We start from the raw sequence: 22,231 nt of genomic DNA, 5'->3' as shown, positions 1-22,231 counted from the left end.
TGGGGTGTTACAAATTACATCATATTTTTGTATATGATATCCTAGTCTATTTATTTTTATAAGATATCTAAACAATCATTTTTAATGCCATAAGTTGAGAGACTTTTTTTCCTTACCTTTTGATTCAATTCAAGTTATAATAGAAGAGTAAATTCCTATTAATGTCCTATTTGACTGTGACCAAATACCTAAAAAATTAAGAAGAGAGAGAAAAAATAGATAGTTAGAAATAAGTTAACTCATTTGATAGTCCTAAAATGTTTAGGTGAGAAATAAAAACTTAGTAAGTTCCATAGGAGTTTTATTTCTTTGCTTATATGTGTGGATATAAATGAAAAATTTGGTTTGTGCAAAACTACCCTTACTCTAATGGCCCTTGTGAAGACCAAACAAAGACATTTTTGCATAGTCATCACTCTCGTGACCTTCGTGAAAATCGAACAAACACTTGGTCGGTAGTTAATTAAATTATTTTATTGACCCACCATCCTTATGTTAATCAATTATCAATAGTGGATAATCAATTAAATTTATTTTTTATAATTCAATATTATAAGTTTTAAGGTTTGGAGGAAAACAAATCTTTCACTTAGATGTTTCTTTTTACAATCATGTTATTAACACAAATTATATTTTAACTTTGTCAATGACTATATGAAAACCTAACTAGTTATTTTTATTAGGTTATGAGCTCCTAATCATATTTTAAGTCAATTTTAGATATATTATTAAAATAAGAGATAATTTAGATTGAATGAATTTTTTGTATATCATATCCTTATACATTTATTTTAATAATATATTTAAACAAATATTTTTAATGTGATAAGTTGAGGGACTTTTTTTCCTCATCTTATGATTCAATTCACTTGTAATATAAGAGTAAATTTCTATTAATATATTGTTTGATTGCGACGAAATACCCAAGAAATTAAGAAGAGACATTTAAAACAAATAGCGAGAAATAAGTTAACTGATTTGATAGTTTTGAAATGTTGAGGTGAGAAATAAAAAAATGAGTAAGTCCTTAGTGAGTTTTATTTCCTTGCTTATATGTGTGGATATACACAACAAGTTTGGTTTGTGCAAAGATGCCTTCACTCTCATGACCCTCATGAAGATTGAACAAAGACACCCTTGCACTATTGTCACTCTCGTGAATATCGAACAAACATTGGTAATCAATTAAATTGATTCTTTGACCCACCATCCTTATGTTAATCAATTAACAATGGTGGATAATTAATTATTTTTTTTTATAACACAATATGTTAAATTTTAAGACAAATCCCTCATTCGTATGATTTCTTTTATAATCATGTTATTAATATAAAGTATGTATTAACTTTGTCAATAATTATTTGAAAATTTGATTGGTTATTTTTAGTAGGTTTCACCTCTCAATCGTATTTTAATTCATTGTTAGATATATTATTAAAAGGTTAAAATACTTTTTAACCTTTATAATTCTCTTACTTTACTTTTTACTCTATGTTAAAATAGGCATTTTTAGTCCCTACATTTATCTTTTTCAATCCTTTTTAGTTCATATAGTTTAAGAAAGATTCTTTTAGTCTCTTTACTTGCAATTTTTTTTAATCTTTTTAGTCTTTTTTGATTTTTTTTGTAACATCATTTGTTTCCTATTAATGTGATAGAGATGTTAAAGTTTGTGAGGGTAGAAATTTGATCTCAAAAATGGGCGTCGTAAGTAAGGCTATAAAGAGGCAGATGAGTCTAGAGATTTAATTTAGAGTAACTCTAGCATAATAATCAAATACAAAGTTGAATTAATACATATATTATGACAACATTGCAAAAATATTAACAATGAAGACTAAAAGGATTAAAAAACTACAAGTACAAGAACTAAAAATGTGTAACTTAAACTATAAAAAAACAAGTATAAAGACTAAAAAGATCTATTTTAAACTATAAAGATTAAAAGGTAAAGTAACTAAAATTATAGGAACTAAAAAAATATTTTAACCTTATTAAAATAGGAGAGAACTAAGATTAAATTATTCTTTTATATATCATATTCTAGTCCATTTATTTTAATAAGATATCTAAACTAATATTTTTAATGTCAAAAGTTGAGGGATTTTTTTTTCTCACCTTATGATTCAATTCACCTTGTAATATAAGATTAAATTAATTCTTACTAATGTATTGTTTGATTACAAAGAGATACCTAAATAATTAATAGGAGAGAGTAAAAATAGATAGTGAGAAATAAGTTAACTCGTTTAGTAGTCCCGAAATAATGAGGTGAGAAATAAAAAATAAGTAAGTTCCACACAATTTTATTTTCTCATTTATATGTGTGGATATAAACGACAAATTTGGTTTGAGCAAACCTACTCTCACTCTTATGACCCTTGTGAAGATCGAGCAAACACATAGTTGGTAATGCACTAAATTGATTCTTTGACCCACCATATACTTATGTTAAATAATTAAAATTAATGGATAATCAATTAAATTTGATTTTTTATAACTTAATACAGTAAATTTTAAGGTTTGGAGGAAAAGAATCCCTCATTCATATGATTTTTTTTTATAATCATGTTGTTAATATAAATTATTTATTAACTTTGGCGATGACTATTTTAAAACTTGATTGGGTAATTTCAGTAGGGTCTCACCTCCCAATCATATTTCGAGTCATTGTTAGACATATTATTAAAATAAGAGATAATTGAGATTAAATCATTCTTTTGTATATTATATCTTAGTCCATTTATTTTAATAAGATATTTAAACAAAAAAAATTTAATGCCAATTGAGGAGCTTTTTTTTTTCCTGACCTTATGATTCAAATCACCTTGTAATATGATAGTAAATTCCAATTAATGTCTTATTTGATGCAATACAAGAAATGTTACATACAATGATATATAAAAAGTGTCATTATAAGTACAATATATGTATTTAACATATAACTATAGACAATTTTAGTACTGATTTTGAATAAGATTTAACAATATATTTTACGTGTCACTATAACCTATATTTACACTTTTTAACAATATACCAACATATACTGTATATATTATTCGGATAAAAGTAACTTTTAGTGACAAGAATTGTATGACTATAGAGTGTGTGTCACTATATTGCAATTTTCTTATGGTGATAACAACAAAATACCTAAGAATTTAAGAGAAGAGAGTCGAAATAAATAATGAAAAATAAGTTAACTTATTTGGTAGTCCCAAAATGATAAAATGAGAAATAAAAAAATTAGTAAGTTCTAAGTGAGTTTTATTTCCTCGCTTATATGTGTGGATATAAATAAAAAATTTGATTTTTGTAAAGCTTCTTTCACTCTTATAACCTTAGAGGGGTGTATTGGATTAGAATTTTGAAGGACTTTTTTAGTTAAAAAAAATCCTGCGAATTTTAAAAGACTTTGCAGGATTTTCATGACTTTTAAGATTTTGCAGGATTTCATAAGACTTAAAATCAAGATTTTAATGGATTCTGCAAGACTTTTAAATCAGGATTTTAATGGATTCTGTGGGATTTTGTGGAGTTTTGACATTTGATAAGATTTTAAAAAAAATGCATACATTCAAATTTAAAAAGAGTCAAAGACAAAAATTAAAAAAAATAATAATGTCTAGATAAATAATAATGATAATTCTCCATAATATCCTATCATCTTTTTATAGCATCCACTATCAATTATAACAATTCATCGGAATCCTCCTTGGTCCAAGTTTCATAGTTTTCTTTCTCTTTTCCTTTTTCCTTATTATTTCCTGGTGAATCTCCCATTTGAATTACTAACACAATATATGTTGAAAACTAGTTATATAAATAATTATGGATAAGAGACAAAATCAATAAAATTATATTATTATTTCTAGAAGCACACCAATCATACAAGATCAAATATATCTTGGCTATCCAAATGGATCAAATACCTCAGTCATTATAAAAAAAAATATGTAAAAACAGAAATATAGAAACATAAGATAATTTTTTATATAAAAAAGAAATTAGTATATTCGATACTGAGAAAATATTTAGATATATAATTTTTTTATATAAACTGAAGTATTTAGATATAGAGAATATATATATATATATATATATATATATATATATATATATATATATTTTAGTTATATATTGTATAATAATTTTTAACGATATTTATAAATGTAAATTATTCTAACAAATATTTTAACAATTTTTTCTTTTTTTAAAAATAAGCTAATGAAGGCATAAATCCTAAACCCTAAAAAAATAGATATTGTAATGTCTTATGTTAATTTTCTTTTTTTAAAATATAAAAAAATCTTAATTTCACAATATAAAAATAAAAAAGAAAAATTCATAGTAAAAAAAATAAAATAATTGTTGAGTCATAAAAGGATGAGGGATAAGAGTAACAAATTCAAGGGAAGGAGAGAGTTCGCAGTTTTTATGTTGAGAGGGTTCTTCCCCCAACTAAGATCCATTTTCATCTCATTCTACTCACAAAAACCCTAACAAATTCATCTTATATATATATATATGTACATATATATTATAGAGATTATGATATCAATTTCATCTTTCACCTTTTTCTTTTCTTGACGTGTGTTATAAAAAAAAATTACCACTTAAAATTTGAAATTTCAAGCATTTTTTTGTGTTATATAAAGGAACAAATTCAACTACATATAATAAATAAAGCAAGTTAATTAAAGAGAACGAACAGAAAAATAGAGCAAGTCAATGACACTATTATTTACATATCAGAGTTTCACAAAATAGGAGAATGGGACGAGAACAGTACTACAATATTATACATGAGCAATGAACAATAATGTAGTATTATTAGTAGAGAAAAAATGGAGAAAACAGAAGCATAGAAAAAAAAATGAAAAACTTACTTGAAAATTCTTGAAACACTTGAAAAATCACTTCAAACAATCCTTCAAAATCCGATGGGTTTGGATGAGATTGTTTTATGAATCTGGTATTTATAGATAACACTAGAAAGTCCTTCAAAATCCCTCTCACATAACAATCCTTTAAAATTCTTATATTTTTGAATACCAATGGATTGTTTTTAAGTTGTAAAAAATCTCAAATGAATACAAGTGGATTTTGATAGACTCTTTAAAAAATCTTGAAAATCCAGATTGAATACCACTGGATTGTTTTTAAGTGACATAAAATCCTGATTGAATACCAAGAAACTTTTTTACTCAAAAAAAGTCTTTTAAAATCCTACGAAATCCTAAACCAATACACTCCCCTTAGTGAAGATGAGACAAAGATACCATTACATCATCGTCACTCTTTTGACCCTCGTGAAGATGAAACAAACACGTAATTGGTAATAAATAAAATTGATTATTTGACCCACAATCCTTATGCTAATCAATTAATGAATTAAATATGATTTATACTTAATTTCATTTTAAATATTGGTCTCTATGGAAGCAACAAATGAATGGTTAAATTGAAGATGAGAAGTTGTAGGCAGGGGTGTGTTTGAGGAGAAGGAGATAGGTGGGTGGCACAGAGGTGGAGAGACGTGGCATCGGCGGCGCGAGAAAGAGTGACGTTGGGTGTGTTGGGGAGTTGATGACGCCAAGCAAAAGAAGAAGCGTGTGGGGCCTTCCTTGCATAAAATCAGGCCTAACTTTTTCCTCATTCTTATGTCACCCTCTCCCTCCACCGTTAACACCTCATCATGCTCCCACCCACCCCCTTTACAATCACTTTAATACCCACAACTATATGCTATTTATTTCTTATTATTTATTAATATATCTTCTTATTATTACCATTCTATCTATCCATACAATTGCCCATCGCTTTAAATTTACTTTTACTTCCCTATTGTTTTATCCAAGACATTGTCTAATATATGCCTTTTGTAATTTACTCTTTCATTTTTGATATTCACCTTTTTTAATACATTATTATTAAGTTCTCTTTCTTTTCTTCTTTTTCTCAACTCATTCAATCAACCAGAAAATATATATATATTTTTTTTTGTATTATTGTATATCTGTCTCTAATCTAAAAGGACAATTAAAACTTAATTTATTTACATGAAATCACATGAAGAGAAATCTAAGTGATATTAATTTAAGTGTCACATTACTAATTATATAAATTGGATTTCAAAATCTAAAATTATATGAGAGTTCATCTTAGTTTTATTATTAGATATATTGCATATTAATTATTACACATCAATCTCAAGAATTCTAGATATGAAAAGATGTATCTCAAAAACAATAATATATTATTATAATACAATGTTTGATACAATTTTTTAAAATTTAATCATCTTTTACCTTACACGTTAAACTTGTAAGCACAAATCAAGTCTAAAATATAATAAGTGAGGATAATATTTCACACATAATACATATATCCTCTCGTGCTTAAATTTCTAAGAGTTTTTTATTTATTGTAAAAAATTATCAACAAATCATTAAACTTGAAAGCAACAAATTGTTACTTCTCATTTTCTTGCTTTGTAATGATTCAAATGATATTTTAAACATGTGCTAAATATCATTAATAATAACTTTTTCTTGTGGGTTGAAAATATATGGTTGTAATTTTTTTACTAAAATCAGTTAGTGCTTATAATTTCCGCTGTATCTTTTCAAATTCTTTATTGAGAAAAAGAAAGGACATATGATAATTGCAAGCACTCAAATTATTTGGAATATGGTCATAATTTATTTTGTAAAGAAATTTATTAATAATAGAGTATAAAGGATAAATTAATACATTATGATTCAGTCAATCACGATTTTACTACCACACAAATAAATAAATAATTAAGTACACTGTTTTGACTATGATATATTCCAAAAGGCATACTTTATGATTCTAAACTTATTATAGTTAAAAGTTGGATTTAGGAGATACTATATAAAATAGCCGAATACTTTTTGATTTAGGCGCGTTACCTTAATTTTTAGGGGACACAGAATGATTTATATCATATATAATATATTCACATATTTGCATGCAAAGTTAGAGTTTTGCTTTATAGTAGTAGCCCAGATTTAAAGCCTTTTATTAATTAGTTTATATCATATTCATATTTTGTGCCACACATTTAGTATGTAGAATGTCTCGCATTTATTTGCAGCAGGATCTTGACTTATCTATGACCAGATATTTTATTGCTGGAAAAACCCATCAAAATGTCAACTAAATCATTCCTTGTGATCCCATGAAATATTATACCTATATCAAACGTTTGGGATGTATGTGGTCGATGTATACTAAATCCAGTTATAGGATTTTTCTATTTTAACCAATTAGTAGCACATATATAGTCAATTATCACAAAGAAGAAGATGCATCTAAAAAGTGAATAATTATAGGTATGCATTAAAAAAAAAATTCTAGGTATGTAGGTATAGAATTGGCGATGGGTTTAAATATAGCTTTACTTAACTATTATTTTATTTCATATTTTCTTGAAAGACCTGATCTAATCTCTCACATGCTTTTTGTAGTTTACTCAATAATTTAGAGGATTATAATATTCACTTTTTTTTTAATATACATCATTAAATTAACTTTTTTTATTTATTATTATATCTTGTATCTCTCGACTTTCTGAATCGTTTTGAGGTTATTGTCCACAATATTGTGTCTATTGCTAGTCTAAAGTGTTTTTGTATGCTACAAGAATAAAAAACAAAATTCTATGTAAATAGATTATTTTCACGTTAGAGTGCATAGTGTTTAACTATTACAAGAGTTAATCTATCGAATTTTTGTATCGGTGAAAATTAAACTTGTGATCTCTTTTATTTATTTATTGTATAATAAGTAAATATTCCGAGTCAAACCATTTTAGAAATACTTTTTATAACAAAGAGATACTCATACTATTCAAAATTTTTATCAAAAGATAATTCATATTTGAAAAATTCAAGTGTCACATTACTAATTAATAAAAAGTTATAATGCTAAATATGAGAAGATGTATAAAAAAAAACTCAATAAGATATTGTTACAATGTAATATTTGATGAGTTTATAAAATTTAAGCATCTCTTATGTTACGAGCTAAATTTGTAAACATTAATTAAGTCCAAAATATAATAAGTGAGAATAGTACTTCATGCATAATACATATATTTTGCCTACTTAAATTTCTAAGCTATGATAATAACTTTTGTTTATGAGTTAGAAACTTGATAATATGTTGTATAAGCTTATGAGTTAAAAACTTGATAATATGTTGTTAATTACGATATAATATTTAATAAAAGTTTATAAAATTTAAACATCTCTTATAAGATAAGATAAGCTAAATTTGTAAACATTTGTCAAGTTCAAGAGAATAATATTTCATACATAATACATATATTCTTTTCTCCTGTGTTTAAATTTCTAAGCCGTTGAAAATAACTTTTAAGGTTGAAAATATATGGTTGTAATCTTTTGTACTAAAATCAGTTAGTGCCCAATAATTTCCGGTGTATCTTTCAAATTCTTTTTTGAGAAAAAGAAAGGACATATGATAGCTGCAAGCACTCAATTTATTTGGAATATGGTCATAATTTATTTTATAAAGAATTTTTTTTAATAATAGGGTATAAAGGATAAATTAATACTTTATGATGCAGTCAATCAAGATTTGACTACACCAAATAAGAAAAGTAATTAATTTTAAGCGTGTGGTTTAGCGGTAGGGGTTGATCTACACTTAAGCAAATTCGAATACTACTGTCTTGTGTATGCAACCGCGTTAAATCTTGGGCCAACTATATACGATAAAAAAAAAAGTAATTAAGTACACTGTTTGACTATGATACATTCCAAAAGGCATAGTGCCGATATACGATGAATACTGTAACCCAACATGTAAATGGGAAGAAAAATATCAAGACTGCGATATAATTTTAATGTAATTCATAATTAAAGTGAGACTTATCAACAACTTCTTACCAAAACACGAACCAATTGTGATGTAATCAATTAGACCATTAAGTTATAAACCACAAAATTTTTACCATAACTTTGTTTTTATTCCCCTTCACCATCCCCCATGACGCATGTACAATTTATGTTCATAATTTGAGTTTGGATTGTGAAGAATTTCATTGGGTTTTGTATTTGGAGTTTTGGATTCTTTCAAATTAAACTGATTCACGGGATATATAAATCGGATAAGTATGCTAATTAATGAAAGAAACTAAAACATTACCACTGGGATATTTTATATTCTCTATACATTTCTTAATTTGATATCAAACTGATGAAAATGTTGAGCTTGAGCAACACTTTGTAAAAGGCATATTGCAGTGATTTCACATAGTTAACGATTAAGCCGTGTAGGACTCAAATTGATTTACTTTCGACGAGGATTTATCATGTGCCATAAATAAAAGTACCACATGCTACAAAGCAGACACGTATATTATATTTTTGGACAAAATAAGAAAAAATGAGCCTTTATGTTCTCATGTCATGGCGTTGCAGCTTCAAAACGCAATGCATGCATCATGAAACGGGAAATGAATGATTGTACTTTTTCAAATGAATGAATGGAACGTTAAATAAATAATCACAGATACAGACAAAACCCCTGATTATTTCTTTATTTAGTAAAACCAACAAAACAAAATTATTATATTTTTAGATGTTTGCATTTTTTTTTCTCTCTCTCTCTCTCTTTCTCTTAACACACACAACAACTGACACATGAATTTAGCTCGTTGGGATGAAATTATATTAAAATTAAAAAAGGCCTTGTTCTTGTACCCAAAAGAATCACAAGTAACCGAATAAAAGGAATCAGAGACAGTAAAGGGAAATAACTGAGACCATATTCTGTGTCTTTTATTTCTGTGCTTGATTTTCTGTTGAAGGTGGCTTACAACTGGTCCTACATTGATTTTGTTAAATGTCACATTCAATATGTCTGTGTACTTGCACAAATTCTTTCTTGTTGTTGACTTGTATCTTTAGTTCTTGACTCGGAAAGCTAAAGACCTGAATTTATTCTGAAAACTCTTTTCTTCATGCTAAAAAATTATTATTGAAAAGCAACTTGTCCAATGAATTAACTAGGGAAGGATATATCAGTTTGATATTACAGCAAACATTTTTAAAGATATAATTAAGAGAATGTTGAGACACTAATAGAGAATGTACTGAAATTGATTAGGTAAAAACATTCTGTCTTATCATCCATACACATGAATAGAAAGAGAAGAAAAGTTCAGAGAGGGAGATTCATTGAAGGTAAATGCAGATAAGTTTGTTAATATTAATTTGTCCATGTCAAAGGAAGCGCGTGCACGTGTTTCCAAGAAAGAGAATTCAGAGATTTTGATTTTTTTAATGGTTACCACACTTGATTCAGTCCCCACAATCAAGAATTAAATATGCAATTCAAATATTATGAAAATAAAGGTCATTCTCTAAAAGATTTGCCGATAGAATCTAGACAACAATAATAATAATAAGACCAACCAAATCTTATTCTAGTATTAATTTTAATCCAAGCTGCATACACAGTAATCATGTTCATGCCAAGTGCCAACCAAACCATAACAAACCTAGAGAATCAAAGGACCAAAACAGCGCAACTTCAGAAGATTTCTTACAGTACAAAATATATGCTTCACTATTGTTCAGCACATCTTTTTAGTTAAAATCTATACATACAAACACACAATAATAACAAGGACAACATCAAAATCAAACCCAGAGGTAAACTGTAAATGATGCTATTCTTTTTGAGCTGAAAAGTTGGCTGGCTTTTCTTTTTCTTTCCAATGGAAAATTCTTTATTTGAGATCAGTAGTTCCACAAGGTAGCAAGGTCCACTGGTGCAGCTGAAGCAATTGGATTGTTCTGATTCTCAAAGTGCCTTTTTCCCATATCAAGATTTGACAGAACAGAAGAGATTTCAGCGTTTACATTAGTAGAAACATCTGTTTCATGGGAGACACTAACCATTTCCCTCTCTGCTACTTCAAAACCATTCCTCAAGTTTGATCCTTGATTACCAATGATGGGTCTAAGGTAATGGTTTGAAGAACCGGGTAATGGCAAAGTTGGTGGAGCCTGAAGTTGAACCCCTTGAGTGGAGTAGAATGAATGGTTTGAAGAAACACCATAAAGGGTGTTGGTGTTGGTGATGTTGATGTTGCTGAAGGAATCAAAGATCCCTCTTGGAACATCAATTGGATTGGAGAAGCAGGGCACGTAAGGCGATTCAGTCACACTCAGTGCTTTGGTGTTGCCAATGGAAGGTGAGGAATCAGTAAGAGGTGGCAAAGCAGAAGAACCCAATTCGTTTCCAAAAGAGTCCAACATCATCATCCCAGAAATATGACTCTTCTTCACACCTAAACTCTTCTGAAACACCCTGCAAATCACCCACTCGTTCTGCAACACAATTAACAATACTGAATCAAACTCAATTCTCATGAGAGCATAAAAGTGGTACACAGGAAGCAACATGGTGAAGAACCTACTTAGATACAAACTTAAAAGTGCTTTTGAGAGTTTCTTTGTGAGAAATAACTCTTTACTTTTGGTAGAAAAGTTCTCAAAAACATTTTTAACTTTTATTCAAATAGGTTGGGACCCAAAATCCAAATTGGTATTGGTTATTATTATTACCTTTGCAGTTTTGGGGAGGTTGTGAACAGAGAATTTACCCTCGAGCCTATATTCATGCATGACCCAATCGGTTTTCTCTCCCTTGGGTGCTCTTCCTCTGTAGAAAACCAAAGTTTTCTTCATTCCCACAAGAGATTTCCCTCTGAATATCTCTTTGTCCTTCCCTGTGGCCTTCCAGTATCCTGCCTCAGTGGCTCTATTGGTCCTCAAACCAGTTGGATATTTCCTGTCCCTCACACAGAAAAAGTACCACTCTTTCTCCCCCATTTTGGCCTTATCTATAACCGAAAAAGAAATTCAAACATGCACACAAAATCAAATTATAATTTTGAACATGATCACATAAAAATTAGTCTGCAACCACAATTTCCAGTTGCAACGTCAAGATTTTTAGTCTATGCAACCGTAATTGCGGTCACACATTTGTCTTCAATTTCTGGCAATATCAAGTATCAGAACCAATCAAAATTAACATATTTAGAAGCCAAATATGAAAAACTAAGATGGGTTTGAAAAATCTTTTTTTTTTTTTTGGAACTTACATGGCAAATCCCAAGGCTCAGACCTGTTTAAGTCCACCTCTCCAATGGCCCTAGCTGAGAATTTAGTGTCAGTTACCTTTCTGTAAAGGTAATGACTAATAAGCTCTTCATCAGTTGGGTGAAACCTAAACCCAGGAGGCAAATTCATCTTATCCTCTTCCTTACACAGAACTGAAACGTTTTCCATTTCCACTCACTCCAAAACCAAACCAACAAGGGGCTTAGTTCCCAAGTTTTAATTTTCAAGGTGAAAACAACTTTGTAGGGGAGAAAGTTTTTGTTTTTGTTTTTGTTATATAGAGAATAATGAGGTAGAGTGGTTTCTCATTCGAAAAAGGAAACCCCAGAAAGCAAGAGAGAAAAGGGAAGGATGGTGGTGAGAATCATGGAAGAATTGGAACTGAAATGGGGTGGTAACTGAGGGTGGAGGTGTTAATAGGTAGAGAAAAAAGCAGAGAGAAAAAGAAGCCCCTAAATACTGGTGTGTTGGAGAGAAAGAAACGTGGAATGTAAGGCAACCTCGTTAGTTGTTTTTAGCCCACACTTTTAACTTTTATGCAATCATAAATAATTTCATCACCCTATTTCTCTTTATTTTTTCTTTTTTTCATACAAATTAGTTTTACTTTATTATCTGATGAAATTTTGATAAGTAATTTATACAAAAGAAGAAGAAAAAAAAAAAAAAAAGCTTCTCATATATCAAAATTTTGTATGGACTAGACTAAACACCACATGCATGGAATGTAATTATGATATTGTTAAGTGGTTACTTGGTAAAGTCACTGTTTTGGGTAAGATTAATTTATGTAGAAAATAACCCACTTGGGAATTTTCAAGTATTTAACAGTGATCATCAAACAAGACATTGGTGTTCATTGGTGCAATTATCTCAACTAATAATTATTTAAGATTTTCTTAATGGGAAAGGGAGAATTAGAGTGAGGTGGTGTGGATGCAAAGATTGGTGATCATAGAAAAGCCAGCATCTTCCTTTCGAGAATCAGTTATATCACTTTATTGGATGTGAATTACGAATTTGGCCTTCGTGGTTTATTTGGGGAAAACGACAAAAATAGGGACGGGAATAATAACTGGCTTTTATGTTAAAGTTTCCGAAACTGACATAGCCAGGATATTTCAATTTCAACCCATTCAAGTTCAAAACTGAAGATTGATACTTGCCAGGCCACGAGCCATACCTTTAAGTGCGTGTTTGTTTTAGATTTAGAAACGTGATTTTTCACTCTCTCCACGTTTATAAGCCAATTTACGTAGAAGTTACAATTTTTTGCTTCTCACAAACGTGAATTTTCACGTTCAAAAGCTAAAGCAAACACGTACTAAAAATTGGAACGGTCATCAAATTGATTAAGATACTAGTTGAATAACATAATTTAATTATTATTATTTTTTTAAAAAATTGTTTTATGTTAAATATATTTTATATTTATAAATTTTAATAAATTTATATCTTATTTTAAGTTTCAATTTTTTTATTTTATTTAAAATTATTTTTATTTTTATTTTATAAAAAATACATAAAAAAATTACATGTTAAACTATATATTAATACAAATTAAAAATATAAATAATATGTACATATATAATATACTTGTAATTGATATCACAAAATAGTATATGTAATATCTACATAGATATTATATTATTAAATATATAATATAAAATTAATAATATATTATAAAAGTTATTTAAGTTGTATATATTACAAACAAATACATGAGAACAAGTAGTCATTGTTATATTTAATAAGACTCTTTGCTCTTCCATTAAGAGATTCAATTTTCATTATTATTTTTGTAATTTATGGTCCCTTAAAAAAATAATAAAAAAAGTGTGGTTGAATCGGTTTGACCCACCGGTTCATCGGTTGAACCGAAAAATTGACCGATTCAATCTTGCATAACTGATCTAACTTAACATTCGGACCGGCTGGACCACCGGTTCCTGGTCCGACCGGCTAGTTCGATCCGGTTTTTAAAACACTGCCTCAGGCTCGACATTTTTTATTATTATTTAATTCATAATTTTATTAAAAAAAATTTAAAATGTTAATATTTATATCTATAATTTCACTAAAAATCTTTTAAAAAATTGATGATTAGATCTAACTTTATATAAGATTATGTTTTGCTTTAACTTAAACTTCTCATAAAAAAAATGATAAAAAAAACTTGAATTAGAAAAGAAATCTTAAATACCAACATTAATTTACACGGCTAGTACCAACTTGTGTTTATTAATTAATCAAATTGTTGAAAATTTAAATCTTATTTTTTAATATAAAATAGATTATATTAAAATCAAGAACTCGAAAAAATTAATCATTATTTTTTATAATAATTTTTTTTGTATGAATATTATTATTAAAAGAAATAAAAATCTTGGATGAAGGCAAAGAAGCGAAGATAAATATGCACTTAGCTCTTGAGAAATATAGACACTTGGACATTATATCTATATGCAAAGTTAAATTATGGAGGGTTGCAAATCCAGCATCGACACATTATTTCATCGTTAATACGTAATTTGTTGCTGTAATTCAGGGCGTTAAAAACTCATATATGAATATAACTATTTTATTAAAGCTTTGAGATGTAAATAACTTTGTTTTTCATTCATTTAAACTCTTATTATTTTTATTTAAGGATCAAATATTTATTAAAAATCAAAATAAATAGGTTAATTATTTGATAAATAGTATTAAATGGGACTGTACATGTAAAACTTTATTATAATGAAGAAATATTAGTTATATAATATTAATAAATATTATGTACTAATGATATGGTAATTAAAAAGTAATATAAAAGATAAAAAAATGCAGCTTTCAACGAAATACTATAAACTAATAAGATAAATTCATTTACTAAATACTCTTTTTTCAATCAAAGATATAAATGAGTTAAATAAGTTAGAATTTAACTCTTTAAATTAAATTAACTTTAAAAGTACACGCTATGACTTAGACCAGCAATGAGGGAGTTGATTGCTCTTGGCCCATGGCCGAGGGATATAAAAATAATCAAATAACTTTAATCTAAGGAAGGTAAAAATGATTTTTTGAGAATGAAGTTTTAATTTCATTTTGTCACATTTAAAAAAAATCAATTTCCAAATTTAAACTATCCAAACCAATTTCAATTTCTACCAAAATTTTAAACCTCTATTTACATGTAATATTATATATATATATATATATATATATATATATATATATATATAATTATGATTAGAAAATATTTGTAATAAAATTTATTAATTTAAATAAAATAAAATAAGTATATTATTTTGAATGTGAAATTTACTCATTACCTATTTGCTCATTTTGGCTTTACTTATTTTAAGTTTGTTCATTAACTGTTTTGATGAAGTTTGTGTATAAATTTTGTATGCACAGAAAAAAATTGATTTGAACATTACTTAGATATAAAGTGAGTGTGGTTCCTTTGGGACATGCATAATGATACACTTGGAAATATTATTAATCAATTTAGATTGTTGGCAAAATTATAGAAAATGTTAAATTAGTCAAAACTAAATTTTTAGTAAATACTACATTAGGAAATTTATATAAAATAATTTTAAATTAATTAAGATTAAATTAAAAATTTAAAAAACATGTTAAGTACTTATACAATATTGGATATTAATTTAAATAATTTTTAGATATCCATAATTTTAGACCTTTATTATAATTAGTAAATTTATGTTAGTATAATTAAAAACAAATTGTTAGTTACATAATGTTAGGCAATAAGAATTTAAATTAAAAATATATTAGATTAGTGATATTAGCTAGTCAATTTAGAAGATATTAATTAAAAAAAATAAAATTTTAATTAAAAAATATTTTTATTATACTATAAGTTAGTAATAATTAAATGAGCACTTTAATTATTACTAATTTAATTTTTTGTTGTGTTGACATGGTTAATTATATGTGTATATTATATTGTTGATTTTATATATGGGTTATAACTAAGCATAATTATATGTTTAGTTATCTCAAAATGTCTATTATAGTTGTTAGGAATATTGATCTCGATTGTAAGTAAATATTAATTTTCCTTTTGAGATTGAATATAATAATTACACAATTAATTAGAATCATTATATTAAATCTTGAATTATTTGTTTGGACAATTTGAATATATATATATATATATATATATATATATATATAGAGAGAGAGAGAGAGAGAGTAATCTAGTACTAAAAGTCTCATTTTAAGTTTCATTTTAAATTTAATATAGATTTCAGTTGACTGTGTTTCTTATTGTTCTCTGGGTGCATGCTTGATTGTGGTGAATTTGATGTTACCCCTTTGAATTTGTGTATTTGGAGACCAACGCGAAATGTTATCAAAATTTTGTCAAACTTAATGTATGAAACTTTACCTTTATGTATTAATCAAATTTAAATAATTATCATTTTGAATGGGTAGGGTCACACCTTGTGTTAAAAAGTGAGGTTGATACAATTTATCTCAAAAGAACGCATTGATGGATCAAAGCTGAATGAATTGCTTACGCACAATTGTTGAATATAAGAGTGGAGTAGGAAAGTTTCTTCAATTTGTCCAAAGAAATGTTACAAAAAATATGGAAGGTTCTATTGTCCTTGGATAAATTGTTTTAATTTGCAAAGGCTACCAATAGACATTATACAATAGCATGTTTTGTGTGCGGGTTCCTCAAGAGCTACACATTATGGACATGACATGGTAATTGTTGGGCATGCCATACATACAAGTGTTTCAAAAACAAAAAGTAAAAGTCAATTAAGAGATGGACAATCAACTAAAGGACATGATCCATGATGTTGGGGTTGATTATTTCAAACGTACACATGTGAATGACAGTTTGTCTAGTGATACGAAAGAACCTTTATATCTATATTGCTTTAATTTTACAAGGTTGTTTGTGGTGTTAAGATTGTTCAATCTTAAGGCAAAAAAATGGATGGACTGATAAAAACTTCATAGAATTGCTAAAGTGGTTGAGTGAAAGTTTCTCAAAGATAACACTTTGCTGACACATAATTATGATGCAAAGAAGATATTGTGACCAATGGGTATGAAGTATAAAAAGATCCATGCATGTCATAACGGTTGCATTTTGTACAAAAAAGAGTTTAATAGCTTACATGAGTATTCACAGTGTGGGGTATCACGATATAAATTGAAGGATGGTGACTCTAAAAGTGGGGTAAGTATAAAAAGACCCTTGAAGATGTTGTGGTATCTTTCTATTGTTTTAAGATTGAAGTGATTATTTACTAACGTTTATGATGCCAAAAAAATTAGGTGGTGTCGTGTGACACCCTTACTACCCCAACACATATATTGTAATAATATAAATAAACTAAGGAAATAAAGTTTTCAACATAGGTAAAAGGGTTCACATAAAAACCTTTAGAAACATTCTTCAATATCCAAAATAGTCTGAAAATGAAACTTGGAAAATAAAACATAAGAGGTTACAAAATATTTTCAAAATAATATGTTCAACTCCATATACAATGCAATTCATGTCCTAGAAATCCTCTGCCCCGATGTCACAATATCATAGCATACCCATAAATCAACTGTTGACATTCTAGATGCTACACATAGCCTGGATCTTCCTCACCTAAAACATCCACAAGTTGTACGGTGAGAAAAGAAAACATCTATATATATAGCACATAAGAAAACGCAACATATTATCTCATTATAGCTTAATATTCATAAATATTTCAACATATCGTATTTCAATCAATCATGCATCGTCATCACGTCATAATTCTCAATCACACCAATCATCACAAATCTTGCACTTCACACTATGCCAAGGTCACGCTACCCATTTGACAATCCAAGGCCGTGCTCACCCCTGATATAACACTGTGCCAAGGTCACGATTCCCCTGTAGCATATCTAGCCCAAGGTCGTGCTCACCCTCGACATGTTATTCAAGGTCACAATACCCACGTAACAATCCAGAGCCGTGCTCACCCCTGATATAACACTGTGCCAAGGTCACATTACCCCTAACCTAGGGCCGTGCTCACCCCTGACATGTTAACCAAGGTCACGATACTCATGTAACATACCCGGGCAGTGCTCACCCTTGATATAACACTGTGCCAAGGTCACGTTATCCCTAACCCAGGGTCGTGCTCACCCCTGACATGTTAACCAAGGTCACGATACTCATGTAACAATCCCGGGCCGTGCTCACCCCTGGTCATAGGTGTGAAGAACCACAATCACATCTCATTCACATTCCACACAACATCTCATAGTTCAATTCCATACACGTATCAGATAAGTCCAACATAATGAGTTTCATACATCTCAAGCAATTCACATCTAAGTCATCAATTTCATCAAGTAATATAGCAATAACAATCATAAGTTAATATGATAATCAATAGAATTATCAATTTAATATAATTTTAACATAAACAGTAAAACCCTAAATTATTCCAAAACCTAACTCACAAGCACTTTTCTACAGTTTCGTTCTCCCTCTCAGATCATCATTCTTACAAATTAAATATGTATTTCTAATCCTCAACACATACAGAATCTAATGGGATCATCAATTTCTCAAACAAAAATATTCCAATTTTTTCAAAACCTAGCCTACAGGCACTTTTCTATAATTTCGTTCTCTCTCTCAGAGCATCATTTTTACAAATTATTCATATATTCGTAGTCCTAATTATATACAAAATCACATGAGACCAATAATTCTCCAAACAGAAATAATTATAAAATTACTCATAATCTTAAGGGGCTCTTCCTCTACCCAATTCCCTCATGTAACTCTACATATAAATAATCCCTTTTCCCCCGTACCTGGATAAACAGCAGTTGAACTAAAACAGGAATCTCTTGGTCTCCTCCTCTAAATGTCCCTTGGTCTTCAGAGAGAAGAAGAGGAAAAGAAGAGAGAACAACAGAGAATAAGAAGAGAGAATGAGAGATGTGTCAAAATGAGAGGTGAGGGGCGCTATTTATAGGATTTTAGGCTCACCTACCGGAACGGCCCGTTCCAAAAGTGGAACGGCCGTTCTGGACCCTTCGAAACTACGCAAAAATCTCAACTGGAACGACCCGTTCCAAAACCAGAACGACCCGTTCTCAATCCCAGCAGAACGGCCCGTTCTCCCACCAGAACGGTCCGTTCTCCAAACCAAAACGGCCCATTCTCCAAACCAGAATGGCCCGTTCTGCTTATACATTTTGGGCATTCTAACTATTCCGGAATGGCCCGTTTCAATTTTGAAACGGCCCGTTCCGGGCCACGAAGGTCCACAAAAAAATGGGCTGTTACATGTTGCAACCCGAAAATTTCCGATCTCGGGACCTATGGTTTAGACATCCTTTTGAAAATCTCATCAATTAAGGAATGCCCGGATGCCAGACTAATCCTTAATTAATGGTGTTTGAAAATAGGTTCATGGAGTCGCCACCAATATTTTACTCAAAACATTGGGAAAAGAAAAGGTTTTTAAGAGTCCAATAATGGACTTGATAACCAGAATTAGGTTCGAGGTCGGTTACGTGTACCCTACAACGCTCTTAATCGGTACCCTATGATGAAGTTAACGTGATAAGAATTAATAAATTGAATATTAGATCCCCTTTGTTAATATTTATTTACATGCTTAAAATTTAAATTACATAATTGACTCTAAAATGTCTACTTGATTGCTTTTGTTATAACAATGTCTATTAAAGATGAGAGATAAAAGTTAGAGAAGAAGATAAAGATGAGAAATAAAAGATAGAGAAGAAGATTGATTGAAATACCTCGTAGCAAGCTTCGTTAGATCTTAAAATATGGAAAATCTAGGTGCTTTGAGGCAACCTTTCACACTATAATTGCCTCACAAAACTCAAGAAATACAATAGGAGGGAGAGAGAGAAATTTCGAGCTCTAAGGAGTCTTGGACAAAATTTTGTGGTCTCGAGAACTATGCCCGAGCTGTCTATTTATAGACATCAAAAAGTTGCCAGAACAACCCGTTCCAAAATCGGAACGACCCATTCTGGATCCGACCGTTCTGTGTTAATTTTGTAATCGAAACGGCTTGTTCTGAAACTAGAACGACCCGTTTCAGAGATGAGATTAACACATAATTGACTAGATTGGAACAACCATTCCAAACAAGGGTTTTTAGGCCTTTTTAATAACTTCGAATGGCTCGTTCTAGTTTAGGAATGACCCGTTCCAGTTAAGGTTTTAACCCTTTTTAAGGAGCTTGGAACGGTCGTTCTGGTTTAGGAACGACCCGTTCCAAACTAGTGTTTTAGGCCCTTTTAGGAACTTGGAACGACTCGTTCCAGTTTTGCAACAACTCGTTCCAGGCTACTAAAATCAACTTGTTTGGGCTTTTAGGCCTCCTGATGTCTTGTCCTATTATTTCCATGTTTGGGAGCTCCATTTCTTTGATGATAGACGTCCACTTCATAGCTTTTGTTGGTCCGGATGAAATTGGGTGTCTACATCTGTGCCTCTTTACTTGTCCTTTGTAATAGCTATGTGTTGCTTTTCCAAAGGCAAGTAAAGACGTAGACATTTCGTCCGGCTCTTGTCTTCGTCTCTTTGGTGCTGGTGCTTCTGCGTTGTTTCCCTTGGATAGGTGTATTTGCTCGTATCCTCACCCTTTAGAGCAGTTGAGTGTTGATTGCAGACTCTATTGGGTAACAAGGCTGACAAACTGTACACCTGATCTTCAATCTTCGAGTAGAAGCTCCATTGTTTCTCTTGTGATAATGTGTTCATTTATTTGTAGCTTGTTTCACTCTAAGGTCAGGTAACCCTCTTTGTACTAGTTTTGGGGATCTAACAACCCTTTTACTCTAAGGTTAGGTAACCCTCTTTGTACTAGTTTTGGTGATCTAACAACCCTTTCACTCTAAGGTCAAGTAACCCTCTTTGTACTAGTTTTGGGGATCTAGCAACCCTTTCACTCTAAGGTCAGGTAACCCTCTTTGTTGTTGTAGTATTTTCGTAGCTCAGCCTCTCTAGGCTAGACTGATATTTTAAGGCTTCAGCCGGCCCACTCTAAGGTCAGGTAACCCTCTTTGTAGTATTTTCGTAGCTCAGCCTCTCCAGGTTAGACTGATATTTTAAGGCTTCAGCCGGCCCACTACTAAGGTCAGGTAACCCTCTTTGTAGTATTTTTGTAGCTCAGCCTCTCCAGGCTGGACTGATATTTTAAGGCTTCAGCCGACCCACTTCTAAGGTCAGGTAACCCTCTTTGTAATATTTTCGTAGCTCATCCTCTCCAGGCTGGACTAATATTTTGAGGCTTCAGTCGACCCACTACTAAGGTCATGAACCCTCTTTGTAGTATTTTCATAACTCAGCCTCTCCAGGCTGGATTGATATTTTAAGGCTTCAGCCAGCCCACTCTAAGGTCAGGTAACCCTCTTTGTAGTATTTTCGTAGCTCAGCCTCTCCAGGCTGGATTGATATTTTAAGGCTTCAGCCAACCCACTGCTAAGGTCAGGTAACCCTCTTTGTAGTATTTTCGTAGCTCAGCCTCTCTAGGCTGGACTGATATTTTAAGGTTTCAACCGACCCACTGTTAATGTCAGGTATCCCTCTTTAAACTTGTACTAGTTTTAGGGATCTAGTAACCCTTTTCGTGATTGTACTTGATGTCTTCTCGTTGATATTGTGGGATGAAAGACTACCCCTAGGTGGATGGGCAGGAGATGTTTGATGTGCCCCTGTGTTAGTGGGTAGAAAAGTAGATGGCTGACAGGGATTCCGATGTTCCCCTGCCACAATGAGTATTGTTTTTCCTCTAAAGGCGTTTGCTTGTGGTAGGTTTTTTATTTTATTTTATTTTATTTTATTTTATTTTATTTTTTCTGAATTTCATTTTTTGTTTAGCTTCGGCTCTTTCATTTTTGAAGTTTGCCTTTTTCTGCTATTTTTTAAATGTTTTGGCTTTTTCAACATTTACGAAGCTTGCCTTTTTCGGTTTGATATTTTGTTGTCATCATTGGTGGAGGGATCCCATCCCATGATGATG

The 22,231-nt window shown here is 30.1% G+C and overlaps 1 protein-coding gene across 1 annotated transcript; it reads right to left on the bottom strand.

Moving 5' to 3' along the window:
* Positions 1–10,449: 10,449 nt before the first annotated feature.
* LOC109796817 (NAC domain-containing protein 100) lies at positions 10,450–12,674 on the bottom strand. Its single transcript, XM_020356629.3, has 3 exons — positions 12,170–12,674; positions 11,628–11,905; positions 10,450–11,390 (listed from the first exon to the last, which is right to left on the bottom strand). Exons 1-3 carry the CDS (start codon positions 12,354–12,356, stop codon positions 10,797–10,799), a joined length of 1,059 nt encoding a protein of 352 aa, XP_020212218.1. The 5' UTR covers positions 12,357–12,674; the 3' UTR covers positions 10,450–10,796.
* Positions 12,675–22,231: the final 9,557 nt, after the last annotated feature.

Source organism: Cajanus cajan, chromosome 6, assembly GCF_000230855.2.
Source record: "Cajanus cajan strain Asha chromosome 6, NIPB_CcT2T_4, whole genome shotgun sequence".
Taxonomy (NCBI): domain Eukaryota; kingdom Viridiplantae; phylum Streptophyta; class Magnoliopsida; order Fabales; family Fabaceae; genus Cajanus; species Cajanus cajan.
This window is presented reverse-complemented; position numbering and strand designations above follow the sequence as displayed.

Bases quoted from the DNA above. Each gene is read 5' to 3' on its own strand.
- LOC109796817 (XM_020356629.3), bottom strand. From the start codon at position 12,356: ATGGAAAACGTTTCAGTTCTGTGTAAGGAAGAGGATAAGATGAATTTG. The intron at 11,906-12,169 runs GTAAGTTCCAAA...TTTCGGTTATAG, and splicing joins TGAGCCTTGGGATTTGCCAT to ATAAGGCCAAAATGGGGGAG. The intron at 11,391-11,627 runs GTAATAATAATA...ATTGTGTTGCAG, and splicing joins ACCTCCCCAAAACTGCAAAG to AACGAGTGGGTGATTTGCAG.